The sequence below is a fragment of the Erigeron canadensis genome, chromosome 3 (assembly GCF_010389155.1).
Source record: "Erigeron canadensis isolate Cc75 chromosome 3, C_canadensis_v1, whole genome shotgun sequence".
In the NCBI taxonomy this organism is placed as follows: domain Eukaryota; kingdom Viridiplantae; phylum Streptophyta; class Magnoliopsida; order Asterales; family Asteraceae; genus Erigeron; species Erigeron canadensis.
The window spans coordinates 30,323,548-30,341,286 of NC_057763.1; the positions used below are offsets into that span (position 1 = coordinate 30,323,548).

At 33.2% G+C, this 17,739-nt stretch overlaps 2 protein-coding genes across 2 annotated transcripts; one reads left to right on the top strand and one right to left on the bottom strand.

Moving 5' to 3' along the window:
- Positions 1–275: 275 nt before the first annotated feature.
- LOC122591883 (chromatin remodeling protein EBS-like) lies at positions 276–2,200 on the top strand. The gene is made up of 4 exons (XM_043764111.1): positions 276–348; positions 493–835; positions 1,730–1,798; positions 2,068–2,200. The coding sequence occupies exons 1-4, from the start codon at positions 276–278 to the stop codon at positions 2,198–2,200; spliced, it is 618 nt and encodes a 205-aa protein (XP_043620046.1).
- A 3,945-nt stretch (positions 2,201–6,145) lies between these two features.
- Positions 6,146–13,160, bottom strand: LOC122590476 (WD repeat-containing protein 13). The gene is made up of 12 exons (XM_043762678.1): positions 12,775–13,160; positions 12,075–12,178; positions 11,704–11,773; positions 11,470–11,611; positions 11,246–11,383; positions 10,356–10,495; positions 9,969–10,016; positions 9,642–9,752; positions 9,134–9,315; positions 8,937–9,058; positions 8,242–8,318; positions 6,146–6,387 (listed from the first exon to the last, which is right to left on the bottom strand). The coding sequence occupies exons 1-12, from the start codon at positions 13,006–13,008 to the stop codon at positions 6,277–6,279; spliced, it is 1,479 nt and encodes a 492-aa protein (XP_043618613.1). The 5' UTR covers positions 13,009–13,160; the 3' UTR covers positions 6,146–6,276.
- Positions 13,161–17,739: the final 4,579 nt, after the last annotated feature.

A 17,739-nucleotide genomic window follows, 5' to 3' on the forward strand; every position in this document is an offset into this window, starting at 1 on the left:
TAATTACCATAGTAAATGATTATGAATATTAATTACAAAATTTAAATTCTAATCCGTATATAATAATGAGCACTACTAGCCATCAACTTAAAATAGGTTGAACGAACACGTACCTTATTTGATACGGAGTAGAAAGTAGAAGGACTATTTATGTAAGCTACTTACCTTTATGGTCAGACATATATAAGCTAGTAGTGTGACACTAAAAACACGCAGACAACCTCAATTTGATCATATATAATTAATTAATATTAATCAATCAGGTTTTCAATTCCATGGCGACTCACCGCAATGTCCGAAGAACCCTAGGTTCCTACCAAGTCAACAGAATCAACACTACTATCCGCCGTATGTCGATCTCACCATATCTCGCTTAAATTCCACTATTAATTTATTTTTTTCATATACATATATGATATGTATATAAATCTTTCCATATATAAAAATTATCTAGCTAATCATTTTTTTTTTTTGTGATACATTTCATTACAGCTGGTGATTGTGTATTAATGGGACCACCAGATCTAAACACACCGCCGTACGTTGCCAAGATTGTGACGATCCAATCCTTGGATAACAATGTGGAAGTTAAGGTTAGGTGGTACTATAGACCCGAAGAAACTAAAGGTGGCAGAACACCATATCATGGAGTGAATGAAGTTTTTTTGTCGGATCATTTTGATACGCAAAGTGTTCATTCGATCGTAGGCACATGTACCGTTCATAGCTACTTGAGCTATATCAGGCGTGGCGTTGTTGATCATAACAAGGACTTTTTCAGTCGTTTTAAGTACTTTCCAACAACAGGAAAGTTTGATCCGGATAGGGCACGCGTGTATGTTAATTTCTTCTAACATTTTTGCCTACATTATTTTTCTTCTATAATTAAGTATAATTTGCTATATAAATTTTTTATAAGTTATATATACTTACATGTAGTGAGTTTTAAGCGGTCTTGCGCAGATTTGAAGAGCGCGCGCAATGCACTTTGTCAAACGTGCTTTTTGCTATTCTGTGTATCTAACTATCAAATCATCGATCTATTGTTTATGTCAAATGATGAACTTTTCATTCATTTTAGTAATTTTTGTAGCAAGTTAACTATTAATCACATTATAAACTAGGGTTTTCATTACATGTATAATGAATTGAAACTTTGATACACACTATAATACTTGAATTGATCAAAACCTTTGCCTTTCAATGACAAAATAAGATATATAGCTTGATACATTTCAGGAATTGAACCCAAAGTTTGAAATAATGTATAAACAATTTTTTTAATTTTTTTTTTTAATATCTTGAGTATACATTCAAAGTACAATAAGATGTGCATCATTTTTAGTAGTTTTAAGCACTGTTAGAAAGTATAATCCCTCATATAAAGTGTTAATCGATCATTCTGTTATCGAGGTAAGTTTTGAATGCGCGCTAGCTACAAATTGGAGCGCTAACTAGAACTGGGAATTTGTAAATTTGAGAACTCAAAGATTTGAGATAATTATGGAGAAAGATTAGGCATCCAATACCTGTTTTAATTGTTTGACTGTTAATTACGGCAGTATTTTTTATTTTTTATTTTTTCCTTTTAGAAGAAAGAAAAATATCTCACACTGCACACATCTGCGCTTATATATTTAAGTTCGTGTGACCAAATTTGAAATACATATGATTGGTTAATCCTTTTTACGCTAGCTATTCGATAATCTGATTTGCATTAATATGGCAGGTACTGTATCTGTGAGATGCCTTATAATCCTGATTTCTTGATGATTGAATGTGAAGATTGTAATGATTGGTAAGTCTCATTATTCCAATTAATTTGTTCATTTTAAGTTAAAATAAGTTTCTTTTGGGTTATGTATGTATCTTAATTTATCCTTTGGGTTATGCAACAAGGAAGAAGCAAGTGGATCCAGTCGAATAAGGAATAATAAAAAAAAACTTTGCTAAAGGCCTAACAAAATCTTATTATATATATGCTTCTATTTTCTTTTACTTTGCAAGTATAATTCATCATATGTATAGTTCATTAATAGACTTACACCGTGTTTTAATTTGGTGCAGGTATCATCCTGATTGTATAGGCATGTCAGTGGATGAGGCTAAACAACTGGATCACTTCATTTGTCAGATATGTGTGGCCAAAAGGTCAACAATTCTCCACATTCGTCATGCTGCTATTTCTAGGAATGACTAGGTAAGTAATTCCTTCGTTCCATTTATCCATGATCGACTTGTATATATATATATATTCTGCGCGCCTTCATGAAATTATCTAGATGCTATATATGTTCGACGTACATTAATTAGTGTGCAGTGTAGAACAACTGCAATCATTTATATATCGCGCAAGTTTTTGAATTGAAGTATTTTAATACGGAGTATAAAATTTGTAGAAAGATTTTAATTAAACTAGCTAACTTGATGATGAATTAATATTAATGAAGCCATTAAGAAATCAATCAGGAGGAGTAGCTAATGGTTTCAGTTATGCTTTTTGATAATGGAGTCAAATTTGATGATATAAAATTTGATAAAAACCAAATGGCATAAATAATTAAATATATTTGTATGCAGATTGCAGGAAATAACCACCCTTTAGTTATCTGCTATTTAGAAATTAACCATAAGTGTGTAGTGATTCAAAATGTGATATTTATCCCATTCATCTGTTGTTATAATATAGCACATCTGTAACAGTTGGTTGGCCGGCCCGCCAAGATCGTGCGATGTGAATCTGTAGATCGAGAAGATTTCTAGTTATATACTTAATTAATTGTGTGTGTATATATATATCTTTGCACTTGAAAATTTATCAATCTGTCAACATACTTGAATTGAGATGGAAGTTACACAATAGTACCCATATAGTTAAAATGTTAGTGTATTTGTTATCTATTACGAGTAGTTTCTTTCATGGAATGGAAGTTAAGCTAGGAACATAAGAGATTCGCTAGGAAGTCACTTTAACGACGAGCGCACAGATGTGTTTGTAAGTGTATTCAAAACAAAATTATATGTATACCTTATTAGCATCCACCTATAAATGACAAACTGTGCCCAGATTTACTGCGACGACAATGGTCCCTATTACCCTCTCTTCTTATTTCGCTAGAACATTTTTGCAGAAGCGGATATGTTATATAGTACATGCGGTTCTGAGATGATGTGAATCACACTCAAACTTTTTTTTCCCCCTTCTTTTGTAAACCTAACTCCGTGCAAGTAAAACAAAAGCAAGATTCTTGTATTGACCAGGTAGGTATCTAACTAAAAACCAAATTTATTCATATCATGGACCGAGAACCAGACCAAACGTAATTTGTCCATCAGGTTGAGTCGCTGCCAGATCGAACCAGTTGTATATATATGATCTTGTACGTCCTTGGTATAAAAAATCTACAAATTAAAGAACCTCCCATAGTTCCATATGGATTCGTATACATAGGTTTGTGAGTCTCGATCATATTCCAAATAAAGTAATGCTAATTAAAGAATGTGATTAGCTAGATTACTTAGCAAAATATTCTGTCTAACACTGTAGTACGAGTAGTAATTAAGCATATTAAAAATATGTACGTTTTGATTAACTCTGAGTGTTTATGCGAATTATAGGGGGTACCTGTTAGTCTGGCATTACATATTAAAAGTGATTAGCTAGTTCGTTGTTACTTTTTCAAGTCATTAATATTTAATTTCTAGATCGAATATGGTTCCAAACTGCTGTTGAATTCATGGGCAGGTAAGAGACAACTTGGCGAACTGAAACATCTTAGTACATAACTATTCGTAATTTTTTATTTTTATTTTTGATTATTTAAGGCATCAAATAACCTCAATTTTTGATTGTCACTTTGTTTAGGAGTACTAAAACAAAACTTAATCTTATTGTTTAAGTGTCATTTACATATTGATCCTCTTTGCGCTGGTATTCAGAAAGTCTAAAACACATAGTATATATAGTTGATTAGTACATCCAGACACTACCTAGCTTGTGCAAGCTTAGCTTGTTACAGCGTATAATCTGATGCTATTCCATATCACAAAATCATTTTCGAACTAAATCCTAAAGGTGTAAAAGTATAGGTCACAAGATCTCAATATATAATGTTTTGTTGAATACAAGCTTACCAAGATGTAGTAGCATGCATGCCGATTGATATATAATTATATTTAAGATGCGGCAACCATGGCCTAATTCCTAAATGCTATAATTTGCAAGATTCACAACAATTCGATATGGCAAATCATAACTCTTCGGGTAATATGGTTAATATGTAAAAAATTATTGTAGATTTGGTTGATTTTCATTTTTAGCGTGTCATTTTTATTTTATATTTTTGTATAACACATTTCACTACTATGTGTTAACCAAAGTCTCTAAAGTGATGATTAGGAAAATCCTTTGTGTTAAAATTGTGATCAAGTATCCAAATATTTTTCTTTTTAACGGATTATATATCTTGATGTATTTCGCATTTTCAGGAAGACTAAAATCAACATCGAATGTGATGAGCATGCTCTACCGGATAGTAAGTGTTGTTAAAGACACAAGAGCAGCATTATTGGGTTATTCATATGGGGATAAAAACTATTGTTTTTGTTTTTGCTTTGGATATTGAATTTTTAAGTTGTCTGGAAACCCTAGCTTATTTCTGGATCTTGAGATATCCCCAGTTTCTTAATTTTTCAAATAAACCACTTTGTGGATTTCTTCTATGTTTGAACCAGTGCATTGGCATCTTTAAAATGAACATAAATAAAAGAACTCATTATGAGTCCCCATTAAGCCCTTTTTTTTTTTTAGTTTTAATTTATTCCTTTCATCTCATTAAAAGTGTCTACTTTGATTATTTAAAATTTTTATTTTTAAACTTTGACTTTAAATATATATTTTTTTGTTATATAAAACTTGATATGTAATAGCGTGCAAGATGACATGACGAAGTTACAAAATTTTCACTTGTTTTGCCATTTTTCAAAACTAATTAAGAACTATGTATTAGTTTGGCCGGTTTGTGTACTACTTTAGATCAAAAGGTACAAAATTCATACCAAAGGCTTAACTTTTCTTATGCATGAACATGGAAATTACAAAAGCAATAATATATTTTTCTTTTATTATTATTTACTTTTTGAACGGAAAACTAATATATTTCTACTCTTAAATTACACGCATATCTGAGATAGGACCCGGGCTCTTAAAATATCTCCAAATAATCTACCCCTACAAATATAAAAAATGAGACTCGAATTGTTAGTGAATTTTCTGAAAGCTTGATGGGCTTGACAAAATTTTTGATAATTAGAATTCCAAATTCATCCCAAAGTCAGACAATAATAGGATATCTTGATCTATCGAAACCGGCGGTTTCTTATAAAGATTTTGCTAATTAGAATTCCAAATTCATCCAAAGACGAACATCATATAGCATCACTAGTTAGCACATTAGCACATATCGAACATTGCCTAAAGATTATTTGTATATTACTACAAATAATGTTGCATTTGTTCATACTTTTAATTAGCGTGAACAAATTAAAAATTTTGTCACGCTTTTATGTGTGTAAAAATATGTAAAATTAAAAGTGTGTATGACTAAAAGTTCACACTTTTTAATGTACGCTTTTATGATTTATTTGTAACACCCCATTTGTCCACACTAACTTTTTAGTGTAGACAAATGGGGTGTTACAAAAAAATTATGATACTTCTATACGCTTTTTAATGTGAATAAATTTCTACTTTACACACATAAAAAACGTGACAAATTTTTTAATTTGTTTACACTAACTAAAAGTGTGAACAAATGTAAAATTATTTGTATAATTTATATCATGTATAGTTTTACATACTTGCGGCAACGTGCATGTCCTTCACTTCAATTCAACGTGCATGTATAGTTTCTCATGGGACTTGTTGGTGACTCACGAACATTACCTTGAATCAAGTTGTTATAAATATAATACTATTAGCAAAACTAGATCATATGAACTTTGATTCCTAAAAGGAATCGATTTACAGCAAAACTAACAATAAGGTCTTCCAATTCCAAGAAGTGTGATCAAGAAATGGGGATCTATGAAAACGTGTGCAGATTCGTTCTTGGAATGTAAAAGAGGGTTAACGAAAGCCAACATATACGGGTGTGAGTATTACACTATGCAAAATTTATATTTCCAACAAGAAGAAATGCTTGTGAAATTTACACGAATTACTTCTTCTTCGGTTCACAGAGAAGAAGATAAACACAATAGCTGAGTTTAACTCTTTTACTTTGTTTTTTCTCTCTTCCACACAATTACAGTGCCACCAAAATCAGAGGATGCCAACAAATTCTCACCATGGTTCCATGCAACAGCAATCACTGGGTATCCATGTCCCTGCACTCATAATAAACAAAACATAACAGATCATTTATGGTTTTTTTGCGAACAGCATAACAGATCAATTATGTAAGGCGAGGTCTACCAAAGAAATCAGTTTCTGGACTAAGTAAATAAGGGATTTTGTAAAAATCTCAAATTTCCGGTTACTTTTGTTATAAAGGGTCACATATCAGGTTGTCTTTAAGTGATAACAGATCAAATGGGTAAAATAGAAAGAAAGAAAATGGCAAGAAAGATAACACATCTCGACTGGGTTCAAAGTCATTTCTATTTAAAAACAGATTGTTGCTTTACAGCTTGAGTTATATAGATTTTATCATATTACTACATTGCTTATATATCTATCTATCTATCTATAAGAACAGTTTTAAAATAAGAACAGTTTTAAAATCATATATACAATACAATACAATCAAATAAGAACAGTTTTAGAATAAGAACGGTGAGAACACCTTAAAAACATCATTTTGATGCATTAAAAGTCTATAAAACTGACATAGTGCATAACTAATTATCATTATTTAAGTGTTTAACAACACATTGATTCATCGAAATCGAAAAAATCACGTTTTTTGTTGGATGCATTATTTTGATGAATATGCATCCAAGATGGATGCACAAAACAAAAAACATGATTATTTCGATTTTGACGGATGAATTTGTTGTTAAACACTTAAATAAAGATAATTAGTTATGCACTATGTTAGTTTTATGTTCTTTTAATGCATCAAAATGATGTTTTTAAGGTGTTCTCACCGTTCTTATTTTAAGAGTGTTCTCACCGGAGTGTTACCCTATATATATATGCACTATGTTAATTTTATGGACTTTTAATGCATCAAAATGATGTTTTTTAAGTGTTCTCATATATTATATATATATATATATACACAAAATCACATATACAATACAAATGTTGGCGGGTCAACAAACCTAGCTAGCTAATTAGACCGCCGCTTAAGTTTATCTGTATATATATATATATACACAAAATTACATATACAATACAAATGTTGGCGGGTCAACAAACCTAGCTAGCTAATTAGACCGCCGCTTAAGTTTATCTGTTTTGACCACAACCTTTACACATGTTAATCAACAAGTCTATTTTACCACCTCCAAGTAGTCTCTAAACTAAAGGACATTTATCTCCAAAATTTTCTTCGTCCCAACTAGTTAGTTTCAAAATCTAACATATACAGATATATGACAGTTTAATATCATCTGTTTCTTTTGCAGAAAAAAGAGCATAATCTAGTGTTTCATTTCTTCCAATTAGCTATTGTATCTATTCAGCTTTCAACTTTTTATATTGTATGTATGTGACACTTGTATACTGCTGCCTGGGTCAGTCTGGAATTGGCAACAATCCCAGCAAATATATTTGTTACCCAATGAAGAGGTAACCAGACACATACAGTAGTGATGAGAAAAAATACCACACATACGCTAGATGCTTTTGGAGTTGGGTATATACAATCTTAAAACATGACAAGATGAATGCAAGAAAGTTATTAGTTGATTCGTAATTTATCATCTGTGGAATGTTGTCTTTTGTCGCATATAAAATTGCCATGTTTTGAGTTAGAAATACTTTAGTAAGCTGCTTAACTTTTGTCAAATATCTACAACACCGTTCAGTAAAAGCAAAGACAGGCTATTTGACCCACCCAAGTCAATACCATCATTTACATTGTAATAGAATAATGGGGATTTGGTAAAGTTTACAACCTTCAAGAAACACAAGGATGCAATTTCCAGGTGACAGAAGGGATTTTTAAATTCCTTCTAGTTTTAAGATAACTCATTTTTTCTTTAAGATGAGGAAATAACAAAGAAGGAACAAACCTGCAGCTTGTTGACACATGTATTCTTGGGCCTAGTTAAGTCATAGAAGTAAACAGCTGCATCCTCACTTCCAATAACTACACAAGAAAAATTCATAAACCCTTATAATAGTTAAGATATGTATTCTGAGTCACCAATAGATCCAGGAATTTTGACCCATTTACTAATGAAAGGGTTGATTTAGGTTGTGGTATCTCAAATGGGTCAACTCGAAATTTTGTCCAAAAGAGAATGAAAAGGCAAACTAGTAGAATATAGATATAACCTCCAAACTCTTTCATTAAATTTTTTTTTAATCCATATAGTTTTTCTAATCCATATTTAATACATCAATTATTACTAAAAAAAACTGTAAAAAGAAGTGGAGAATTGGTCAACTTAACTCATTTACCTGTACTAAGATACTATCTATTTCAATCCTAGCCCCTTCTACTGGTCTAATCTGCTCAATTTTTCATCTGTAGTCAAAATTCCTAGGCAGGTATATAGCAATTTTCAAGATGGTTTTAAGGATGGTGAGGTTATTGGACAAGTTTGACACTTTCCTGGAGTCTTACAAGCAAGCTAATGAAAAAGGAGTATATACTACACTGTCAGCATATTGTCCACTATGCTCAAAAAGGAAACATAATTCAATTTTGAGAAAAAGGCAGTCTAATGCAGCAAAATAAAAAAAGTGAGTTATGGATATAGACCTATATATTCTCCTTTTTCAAGGGAAAGCAATGGGCAAAAAGAAGCACGTATGCTGTGAAGTCGTGGAGCCAACTTAAGGGAACATCGTATGGTCAAATACCCTTGGAGCTCCAAAGAAACACTGCAGGAACCAATAATATCATCATTTTATCATCCCCTTTTTCCAAACTTGGGAATGCACTTAAAATTTAAATACCTGAAGAAAGACAAGCTTCCGTCTCGCGTGAGTGAAAGTAAAACAGGACCTTGTGTCATCAGAGAAAACGTTCTATACTGGATGGTTGTGAATTCAGATTTATTCTTGCTGCTAGTTCTTGTGCGATGAGACCGGGACAAGGTTCCTTGATGAGAGTTTACTTTTAGTGTATATATAGATCCCTGAACAATCAAAAGGAACCATTAAATAAGCTGTTAAACTCATGATATTTATCATTATAGGTGAAAGATTAGGGTGTTAAGGTAACAGATCAAAACAGGTTTGAGTTGAAACAGGTCATTTTTTGATACTTGTAAAAAGGGGCCGGCCGAGTTCAGTTGACACTTCAACTTTTTGTCCATTTTTATGTTACTATGTTGATTCATAGTACCCTGGATCTCTGACTAAAACGAGTTAAGAGGTTGTATGCATTAAAAATACACTGGGAAATTGCCACCTCTGTGTTGTCAGGATAAAGTTGACAAAAAATGAAATGGAAGAAGCTCACCTGTACATCGCCACAAAAGACAAACTGGCCAGTATGGTCATAATCAAGGGCAGGAACCTCGCTGTCAGCAACTATCTTACTTATTAACCTTCCTGTACTAAAATTGAATACCTGAGATGAAAACAAGAAAACCTATGAGACGGAGAGATTGCACATGAAATGGAGACTTCAATCTACAAGCAGATATCATTGAAAAATTTGCTATCAGCAGACATATGTGCAACAACCGTTGAACCTACTATTACAACGAAGATGTCAGTTATGTATATAATTTCGTTAAAATATGTATCAATATAACCAAAGTAGCAAAATCTTTGCGTTAATTACCGATATTTCTCTGTTTGCGTTGCCGACAGTGAGAAAGTTATTATTCACCTGAAATTAATTGTAAAAAGATAATCAGTGTATAGGTAATTGTATTCCTTTTTCATCGTGTTGAGCTAATTATAATCTTTCCTGAATGAATATTGAAATGTACCATGTACCAAGATCAAAAATACATACATTGATTTAAAAGACAGATTTCAAATAAGATATTTTACACAAAACAAGAGAATCAACTTAAAAGGAAACATTAAAAACCAAAAATGTAAAAAAGAAGCAATAATATATATGCTTTGTAAACATCTGAAACTGGTTATTATGTTCCAAGACAATGAAGTCTAAATATAACTATAATTGAGCTTAAAGCATTGCATGTTGATATGCACTTACAGGATGAAATCGAAGACAAAGCTGGGAGGTAACTCCATATATTACTCGAATACAAAGTCCCTTTGGAATATCCCATACTCTCACAGTTTTGTCCAGTGAAGACGATGCAATGTATTGGTTGTTTAACGAGAAGTCAAAATCTGAAAGAAAGAGAATAGATATATAAAAGACATCAGGACATTGATCGATTATATCATTGATATAAAGGTGCATTCCCTTGTAAATATTATGCATTTGTATAAAATGCAAATATATTCATACTTAATGCTTTTATGAACATATTATACAATAGTCCTTACAAAAAGAGTGTAGGTTATAAGGTCTCATCAAAAATAGCACACAAAACATCCTGTTAAGACAAAATACAGCGTAATCTTTCCATAATGGCTAATGTTCTTGGAGGTTCATGGAGTTTTAAACTTCAATAAAAGTGTAAATTATAATGTATTCTAACTAAATGCATAATTTTCCACCTTCATCTTAATCCAATGAATTACATCGAGCAGTAGAACATTGTTTTGTTTTCAAGATGCCTTACAGGAGAGTTAATTTCTGTATTATAGTTTCTGTGAAATAACAATATATTCCCTACCAGTTTTTAAGATTCTCTATGAACAAGGGCCAGCTGTAGCTCAATACAAAGACATGCTAGTCAAGCACTTCTAATAACATCTATTCTATTAAGAAGCTAGTCAAGTATTGCCCCAATATAAGCTTTTCGCAGACATAGAAATTTTCTTTTTGATTTCCCATTAGATAGAAAAATAATCATGATTAATAGCATGATTGACACAAGTGGATAGCAAGGATATCTGTAATAGAAAAAATTTACTCTAAGATGCATCAAGAGACATTGAAGAAAAGACTGGGCCAGTACCAGTTGATCCAACCTGTGACATCTTTTGAGTGCCCGGTCAACTTCTTCATAATCGAAGGTGGTTCAGAGACGGTGCAAACTGTAATTGTTCCATCTGTTGCTCCATAGGCAAGTATATCAGAACTCATGTGGCCAAACTTTATAACAGTAACTGCACATAAAACTAAACACTCACTCCAAGAAAAATGACCAATCATCAAATACAAAATGTATGCAGAAATCCATCTCGAAAGTTACCCATAGATTTGCATTCATCAAAGATGCAATGCATCCCCACAAAAGAATATGCAGGTTCAGCCTTTCGACGTGGGTGTTCATAGTCACTTGAATTTGCACCTAAACTAACAGTACGACTCAGTGTTTGACTCTCTGGTTGATCCTATATAAACATCAATCAGATTATATATAACCCATCAAGACTTGTAACCAATCCAACGTGCCCTTAGGCTGAAGGAAGGGAGTAAAACATACCCTGCTACCAGCCCAGCTTTCCATCTCAAGTGCAAGAGAAAGTTGACTTGGAGAAGACAGCCATCGCCCACTGATGAACCAACCAAGCAGTAGATTAGCCTGATATAGATTTGTATAAAACTCAACTTTTAATTATTACTCTACCAATCACTGCCTACTCAAAATTACTCAATTGTATCTTTACAAACCATATTCTAACATGTAAGCAAACTAACAATGACAGCGTTTATTTCACCAACTCTAATTTGACCATATTTTGCTTCTTGAGAAAGACACATTAGCAGTTCTTTTTGGAGGTTAAATCAGTTTGCATTGCAGCAAGATCAATTAATCCAAAAGAACAGATTAAAAAAAACCAAGAAATTAGCTACCTGGTTCCAGGTGTGCTAGTGTGGCTTGGCATATTCAACCAATTTTCTGGTCTGTTAATGAAATTACGATAAGCCACATAACCTTTCCCGTTACATCTCCAATCCTACAAAAGCAAACAACTATATTCATTTTTCAACAAAGCAAGCAGCTATATATAACCAATAAGTAAAAATATCGTAAAGGTAAACCCCCCATCCAATATATCACCGATATGACCGATATTTACAACACTGCAAAAATATAATTATATACTCAAATGTGAGTTGCATCACCAATGTACAACCCTATTTCACTACAAATGACTACATATTCGTCCGTATGGGAGACGCTATATGCTTGGACGAAAGTGATCAAATCCGACTCCCCCAACATAAAGTCTCTAAAACGTAAGTAAAACGTATTCCAAATATTCGTTTGGGGAGGTAAAGTCTACGCTATGGCCTCACATTACTCACCTAGTTCTATCAATTTAGTATATCCGGCCTAAATTCTATAAATACACACACACACAGATATATATATATATATATATATATATATATAGGGGGCAATCAAATAAGAACAGTTTTAAAATAAGAACGGCGAGAACACCTTAGAAACATCATTTTGATGCATTAAAACATCATTATATATATATATATATGAAAAACCCTAGAATAGACAAATAATAAGTTTTTTAACTAGTAGTTGAGTAGTAACCTTACGGCGAAGAACGCCGGCTTGCGCTTTACGAAACAAAAGGAGACGTCGAATACCGATGTAATTAGGATCGGAACGAGGCGGACACGGCTGAAGGACACAACTGAAAGTTTCTGGATCGGTTATATCATCATTTTTATTACTTTTATTATTATTATTATTTTCCTGATTTATCGCATCAACTTCAGAAGAACGAGATTTGTTATCATCGATCGTTTTCTGATCTCCTGCCATTACTACTCTGATACTTTTATTTTTATACAAGAATCCTTCATCACTTTTTACAACAGTTATTATTTTGAAATGATAAAATCATTAAAAAATAAATAAATAAAAAATTGGATATTCTCTGGGTTTGGAAATGGAGTATTGTTGACATGTGCGATTTCCGTTGATCGGGCTTCTTCTGTTGCCGGTATTTTTTTTTATTTTTATAGGTTTTTACCTTAAGTTTAGCACAATGACGGTTTGGGCCCTTCTCGTATTCTTTGATCCCAATTGTGTTCAGGTTTACGGGTTGGGAACTTAGGATTGTGTTCTGGTTAGTGCCTTGAAAAAGGATTAGACGGATACTAGTACGATGCGGCGACGATGGTAATAGTGATGGTTGTGTGATATTGGCGACTGAAGGCAGTAATTAGTGTATATTATTGGCATAAAGGTAATTTATGTGAAAAAAGATAGTGTAGTTATTATTTTAAAAGTTAAGAAATTGCAACTTTTTCGTCCCTGAACTTGGCAACTTTTTTACTTTTAGTCACTAAACTTAAAAAATTGCAATTTATACACTGAACTTGTCAAATTTTTTCACTTTTAGTCACCGCGCCCAGTTCTGTTAGTTTTGCTCCGTTAAGTTGGGCACGTGCAAAACGCGTGAGGGTATTTTCGTCCCTGAACTTTTCAACGTTAATTTATTTATTCTTTTCTTTTTTTTTATATCAATCTTTTAACCCAAATATTTATCATTCCTTCAAACAAAAAACACACATACGTTTCTTTTTCTCCCATTCTTATACAAACACACATATATGTATTCTTCTTCTCCAAACATGATGGTTCATTGTTATTGTGGAAATCCAGCTACTGTTTGATGTTCTTGGACTAACAATAACCCCGAAAGACGATTTTATTGCTGTTATGAAGTAAGTTTAAAAAAAACCCTAATTTTTAATTTATTATCAAAACCCTAATTATTTTATTATTAGAAAGCCCTAATCTTTATTTTATTATTAAAAAGTCTTTATTTTATTACTAAACCCCTAATTGCAGGCTACAAGAAATAATGGTTGTTGGTTTTTTGGATGGGTTGACCCACCCATGTGTGAAAGAGCTCGAGAAATTATACCTGGATTGTTAAGGGGAAGAAACAAATTGGAAACAACATTATCATCAAAAAAACAAGAAGTTCGATACCTGAAAATTGCTTTGATATTTAGTTGGTGTTTGTTTAGGATAGTTATGTATATGTTCATGTAGTTCACTTCAAATGTATGTTTGACTTTCAAAAGTCAAAAGTGACAATGTATGTTTTATCCTTTTAGACAATGTAATGTACCAATGTTTATGTATCAATGCAGTCTTTATGCAAAACAAGTGTACACACAATCTTAATTATATAACCTGTGTCATTTCATTAACCAAAATTATGCTTCAAGAGCAAATAAGATCACAGGTACATAAGTCTGGATATTGTTTGACATAATACTAAACAAGTAGAAATTGTCTAACACCACATAAACCATACGCAGATGGCTATCAAAAGAGATTAACAAATAAACCAGTGGAAATTGTCTAAGGCCACATTAACCATACATAAATGGCTATCAAAAGCAGATAAACAATTAAAAAGTGTTATGGCATGTCCATCCTTGTTGCATTTCCATAAAACCTTGGAGTAGTCATCCTAATTCCTTTTCCTGGACTCAACACAGGTTTAGGTCCTCTAGCACTAGAATGTGTTGGTTGGCTTGACTGTGTTGACTGGCTTGGCTGACTTGACTGACCTATTGGCTGACTTGACTGAGCCATTGGCTGAGTTGGTTGAGTCTTTTTCTTCTTTGCTTTAGTCCTTCTTGCAATGTCATGTAAAATATATCAGTAATACTTCAAAATCATGAACTTTAGTAAACAATTGAATATAGACATAACAACTTACTTTGTCTGAGGTGCATTGGAGGATTGACCCTTGCATGACTTGGCATTGTGACCCTTCTGGTTGCAGTTGGAACAAGTGATACTCATTCTCTTCTTTGAAAGTTTCCCACCTTTGTCCAATGTTTCATTCTCAAATTGACCCCTCTTTCTTTTCTTTTTTGGCCTACCAACTTGTGTGTGGTGTTTGGGAGGTAGTATCTTCATTGTATCTTCACTCCTTGTCCAATACATTGTACCAACAATGGGATTAATTTTCTCTGCATACACCTTTTTCCAAGTATCTAGACTGTATGCACTATGTACCCAATCCTCCACAATGCCTGCATTAAACCCATTATCACGCATGTTCCAAATGGTAGCAACTACATGTTTGCAAGGGATCCCAGTCAACTCCCACTTTCTACATGAACAAGTCCTTTCACTCATATTAACCACACATGTATCATTCCATGAACCACTCACCTAGTATTTATCAGACCCATTGAAAACTACATTAACATTTTCTGCTTCCTCCTTAGCTATGTCAAGAATCTGTGTAGCTGTTGGAGTCAATGGGCCTTCACATGTTTCAATAACTTTTTGCACAGCAACTATCCTCTTCATCAAGTACTCCCTAACAAACTCTAAACATGTAATAATTGGCTTATCTCTACCCTTAACCAATTTGCTATTGAAGGACTCACAGATATTGTTCAACAATATCTCACACTTGGCTCTCCCTGTGTATTGTATAAGTTAACAACTAATTAAATATGACACTGCTAATTAACAACTAATAACTAACAAGTAATTAACAAGTATATGCAGAATTAAGTGAATACCTATGATGTGGGCTCTTGACCAAGTTTGAGCTGATATGTTTCTTAACCATTCATAAACAGGAGGGTTTTCAGTCCTTATTGTTGCCATCACACTCTCAAATTCTGCAATTGTGGTCCTAGTTGCAGCAAACCACAGAAGTTCCCTCATTCCAGCTCCTCTAAATCTAGACTTCAGATTTTCATGGATGTGTCTCAAACAGAATCTATGTTCAGCATTGGGAAATATGTTGTTCACAGCTTGAAGGATACCCTATAATATAGATAAACAAATAACAATTTTCAATAAAATACATAATTCTAAATAATTTTAAACAAAATATACATAAAAAGGAAAGTAATTTACCTTTTGCCTGTCAGACATGAATGTAAAATTAGCATTACTTGGCAGATCCAAGTCATCCCCAAGACATTGTAAGAACCACATCCATGAATCTCTGCATTCTGACTCAACTAGTGCATATGCTACGGGATAAATCCCATTGTTGCCATCAACAGAAACTGCAGTTAGTAGTTGCCCAGGGTATGGTCCCTTCATAAAAGCTCCATCCAAGACAGACATAAATCCTTTCTTTAAGGGACCAAGACAGACATAAATCCTCCTAAATACTCGAGTCTCAAATTGCATCACTGGTTCAGGTGCATAATCTAGCTTTACAGTGGTGTTTGGATTTTTACTTTGCAACTCTATTATGTAATCCTTGAGTAACCCAAACTATGCATGGAAATCACCTCTAAGCCTTTTGATTGCCTTTTCCTTGGCTCTGTAAGCTGCCGTCCTTGAAACTGAGACTCCAAACTTTTTTGTGAGTAGATCTTGAAGGGCTTCACCTGAAATGTCTGGATTTGTAGTCACCACATCACTAATGTGGTTACTTAAAAAACTAGAGTTGGCCTGCCTCAATTCTCTAGTTCTTAAGCATTTATGCTCATCAAAAAAAGTCTTGACTGTAAAAGGCTCATCATCACTACTTTTTGAGACATGTAAGGTCCAAGGACAACTGTTTTTACATGCCATGACCTTTTTGCCCTTGCTTGTATCCTCTTCTGTTGACTTTTTTGACTTTGATTTCACAGGATTTTCCCCATTAAGCCTATTATTAAAAGCACCAATTTTACCATGACATGTTGCTCTAACCCTCAAAAGATCATTCCTCACAATCTTTATATCTCTTCTACTTTGTACTGTATGATCTTTGATTAACACCAAAACTTTCTTTTTATCAGAAAAGGTCTGACCAGCATAGAATGGTGCTCTAATGATGTTTTTGCTAGTTCCTGCATACTGAACTCTTAGGTCTCTAAGCTTTTTCTTTCTAATTACTTCATCTTCATCAGAACCACCACCACTATCATACAAATCAAAATCTATTCCTATTACTTCCTCACCTACCACTAGGTCACCAACACCTGCTTGAACACCTTCACCAAGCCAATTGACTTCAGGCCTTTCAAAAGTTCCAGTGAAATCAGACATATCAACCTCTACATCTTCTACCATGTCACTTTTGTCCAGTGGGAAAACTTCTTCATTGGGTTCAGTGGCTTCATTGGGTTCAGTGGGTTTAGTGGGTTCATGGAATGATACATTGGGTTCAGTAGGTTTAGTGGGTTCAGTAGGTTTAGTGGGTTCATTGTGAATAGGTTCATTTTGAATAGGTTCATTTTGAATAGGTTCATTTTGAAAAGGTTCATTATGGAGAGGTTCATTGTGGAGAGGTGTGTTACTTGACTCAGCCATTCCAGAAGACACAAAACGATTTAAAAGAGTTGTTTTACCATATTCAACATAAACCTCAAGATAATTACTTATCTTCCCATGCACCATCATATTTTTAACATCTTCTTGACAAGAAATACCAACAAGACCCACATCTAAATCTAAATCAGGTTTCTTAAAATGGAAAAACATTGGAATATCAGGATTAAATTTAGCATGTGTTACTACAATAGTTTTAAAGTCCCCAACTTCACAAGTTCTAAAATCTTTCCA

Bases quoted from the DNA above. Each gene is read 5' to 3' on its own strand.
- LOC122591883 (XM_043764111.1), top strand. From the start codon at position 276: ATGGCGACTCACCGCAATGTCCGAAGAACCCTAGGTTCCTACCAAGTC. The intron at 836-1,729 runs GTATGTTAATTT...TTAATATGGCAG, and splicing joins GATCCGGATAGGGCACGCGT to GTACTGTATCTGTGAGATGC. The intron at 1,799-2,067 runs GTAAGTCTCATT...AATTTGGTGCAG, and splicing joins TGTGAAGATTGTAATGATTG to GTATCATCCTGATTGTATAG.
- LOC122590476 (XM_043762678.1), bottom strand. From the start codon at position 13,008: ATGGCAGGAGATCAGAAAACGATCGATGATAACAAATCTCGTTCTTCT. The intron at 11,384-11,469 runs GTAACTTTCGAG...TTTTATGTGCAG, and splicing joins TGATGAATGCAAATCTATGG to TTACTGTTATAAAGTTTGGC. The intron at 10,017-10,355 runs GTAAGTGCATAT...AATTAATTTCAG, and splicing joins TTTGTCTTCGATTTCATCCT to GTGAATAATAACTTTCTCAC.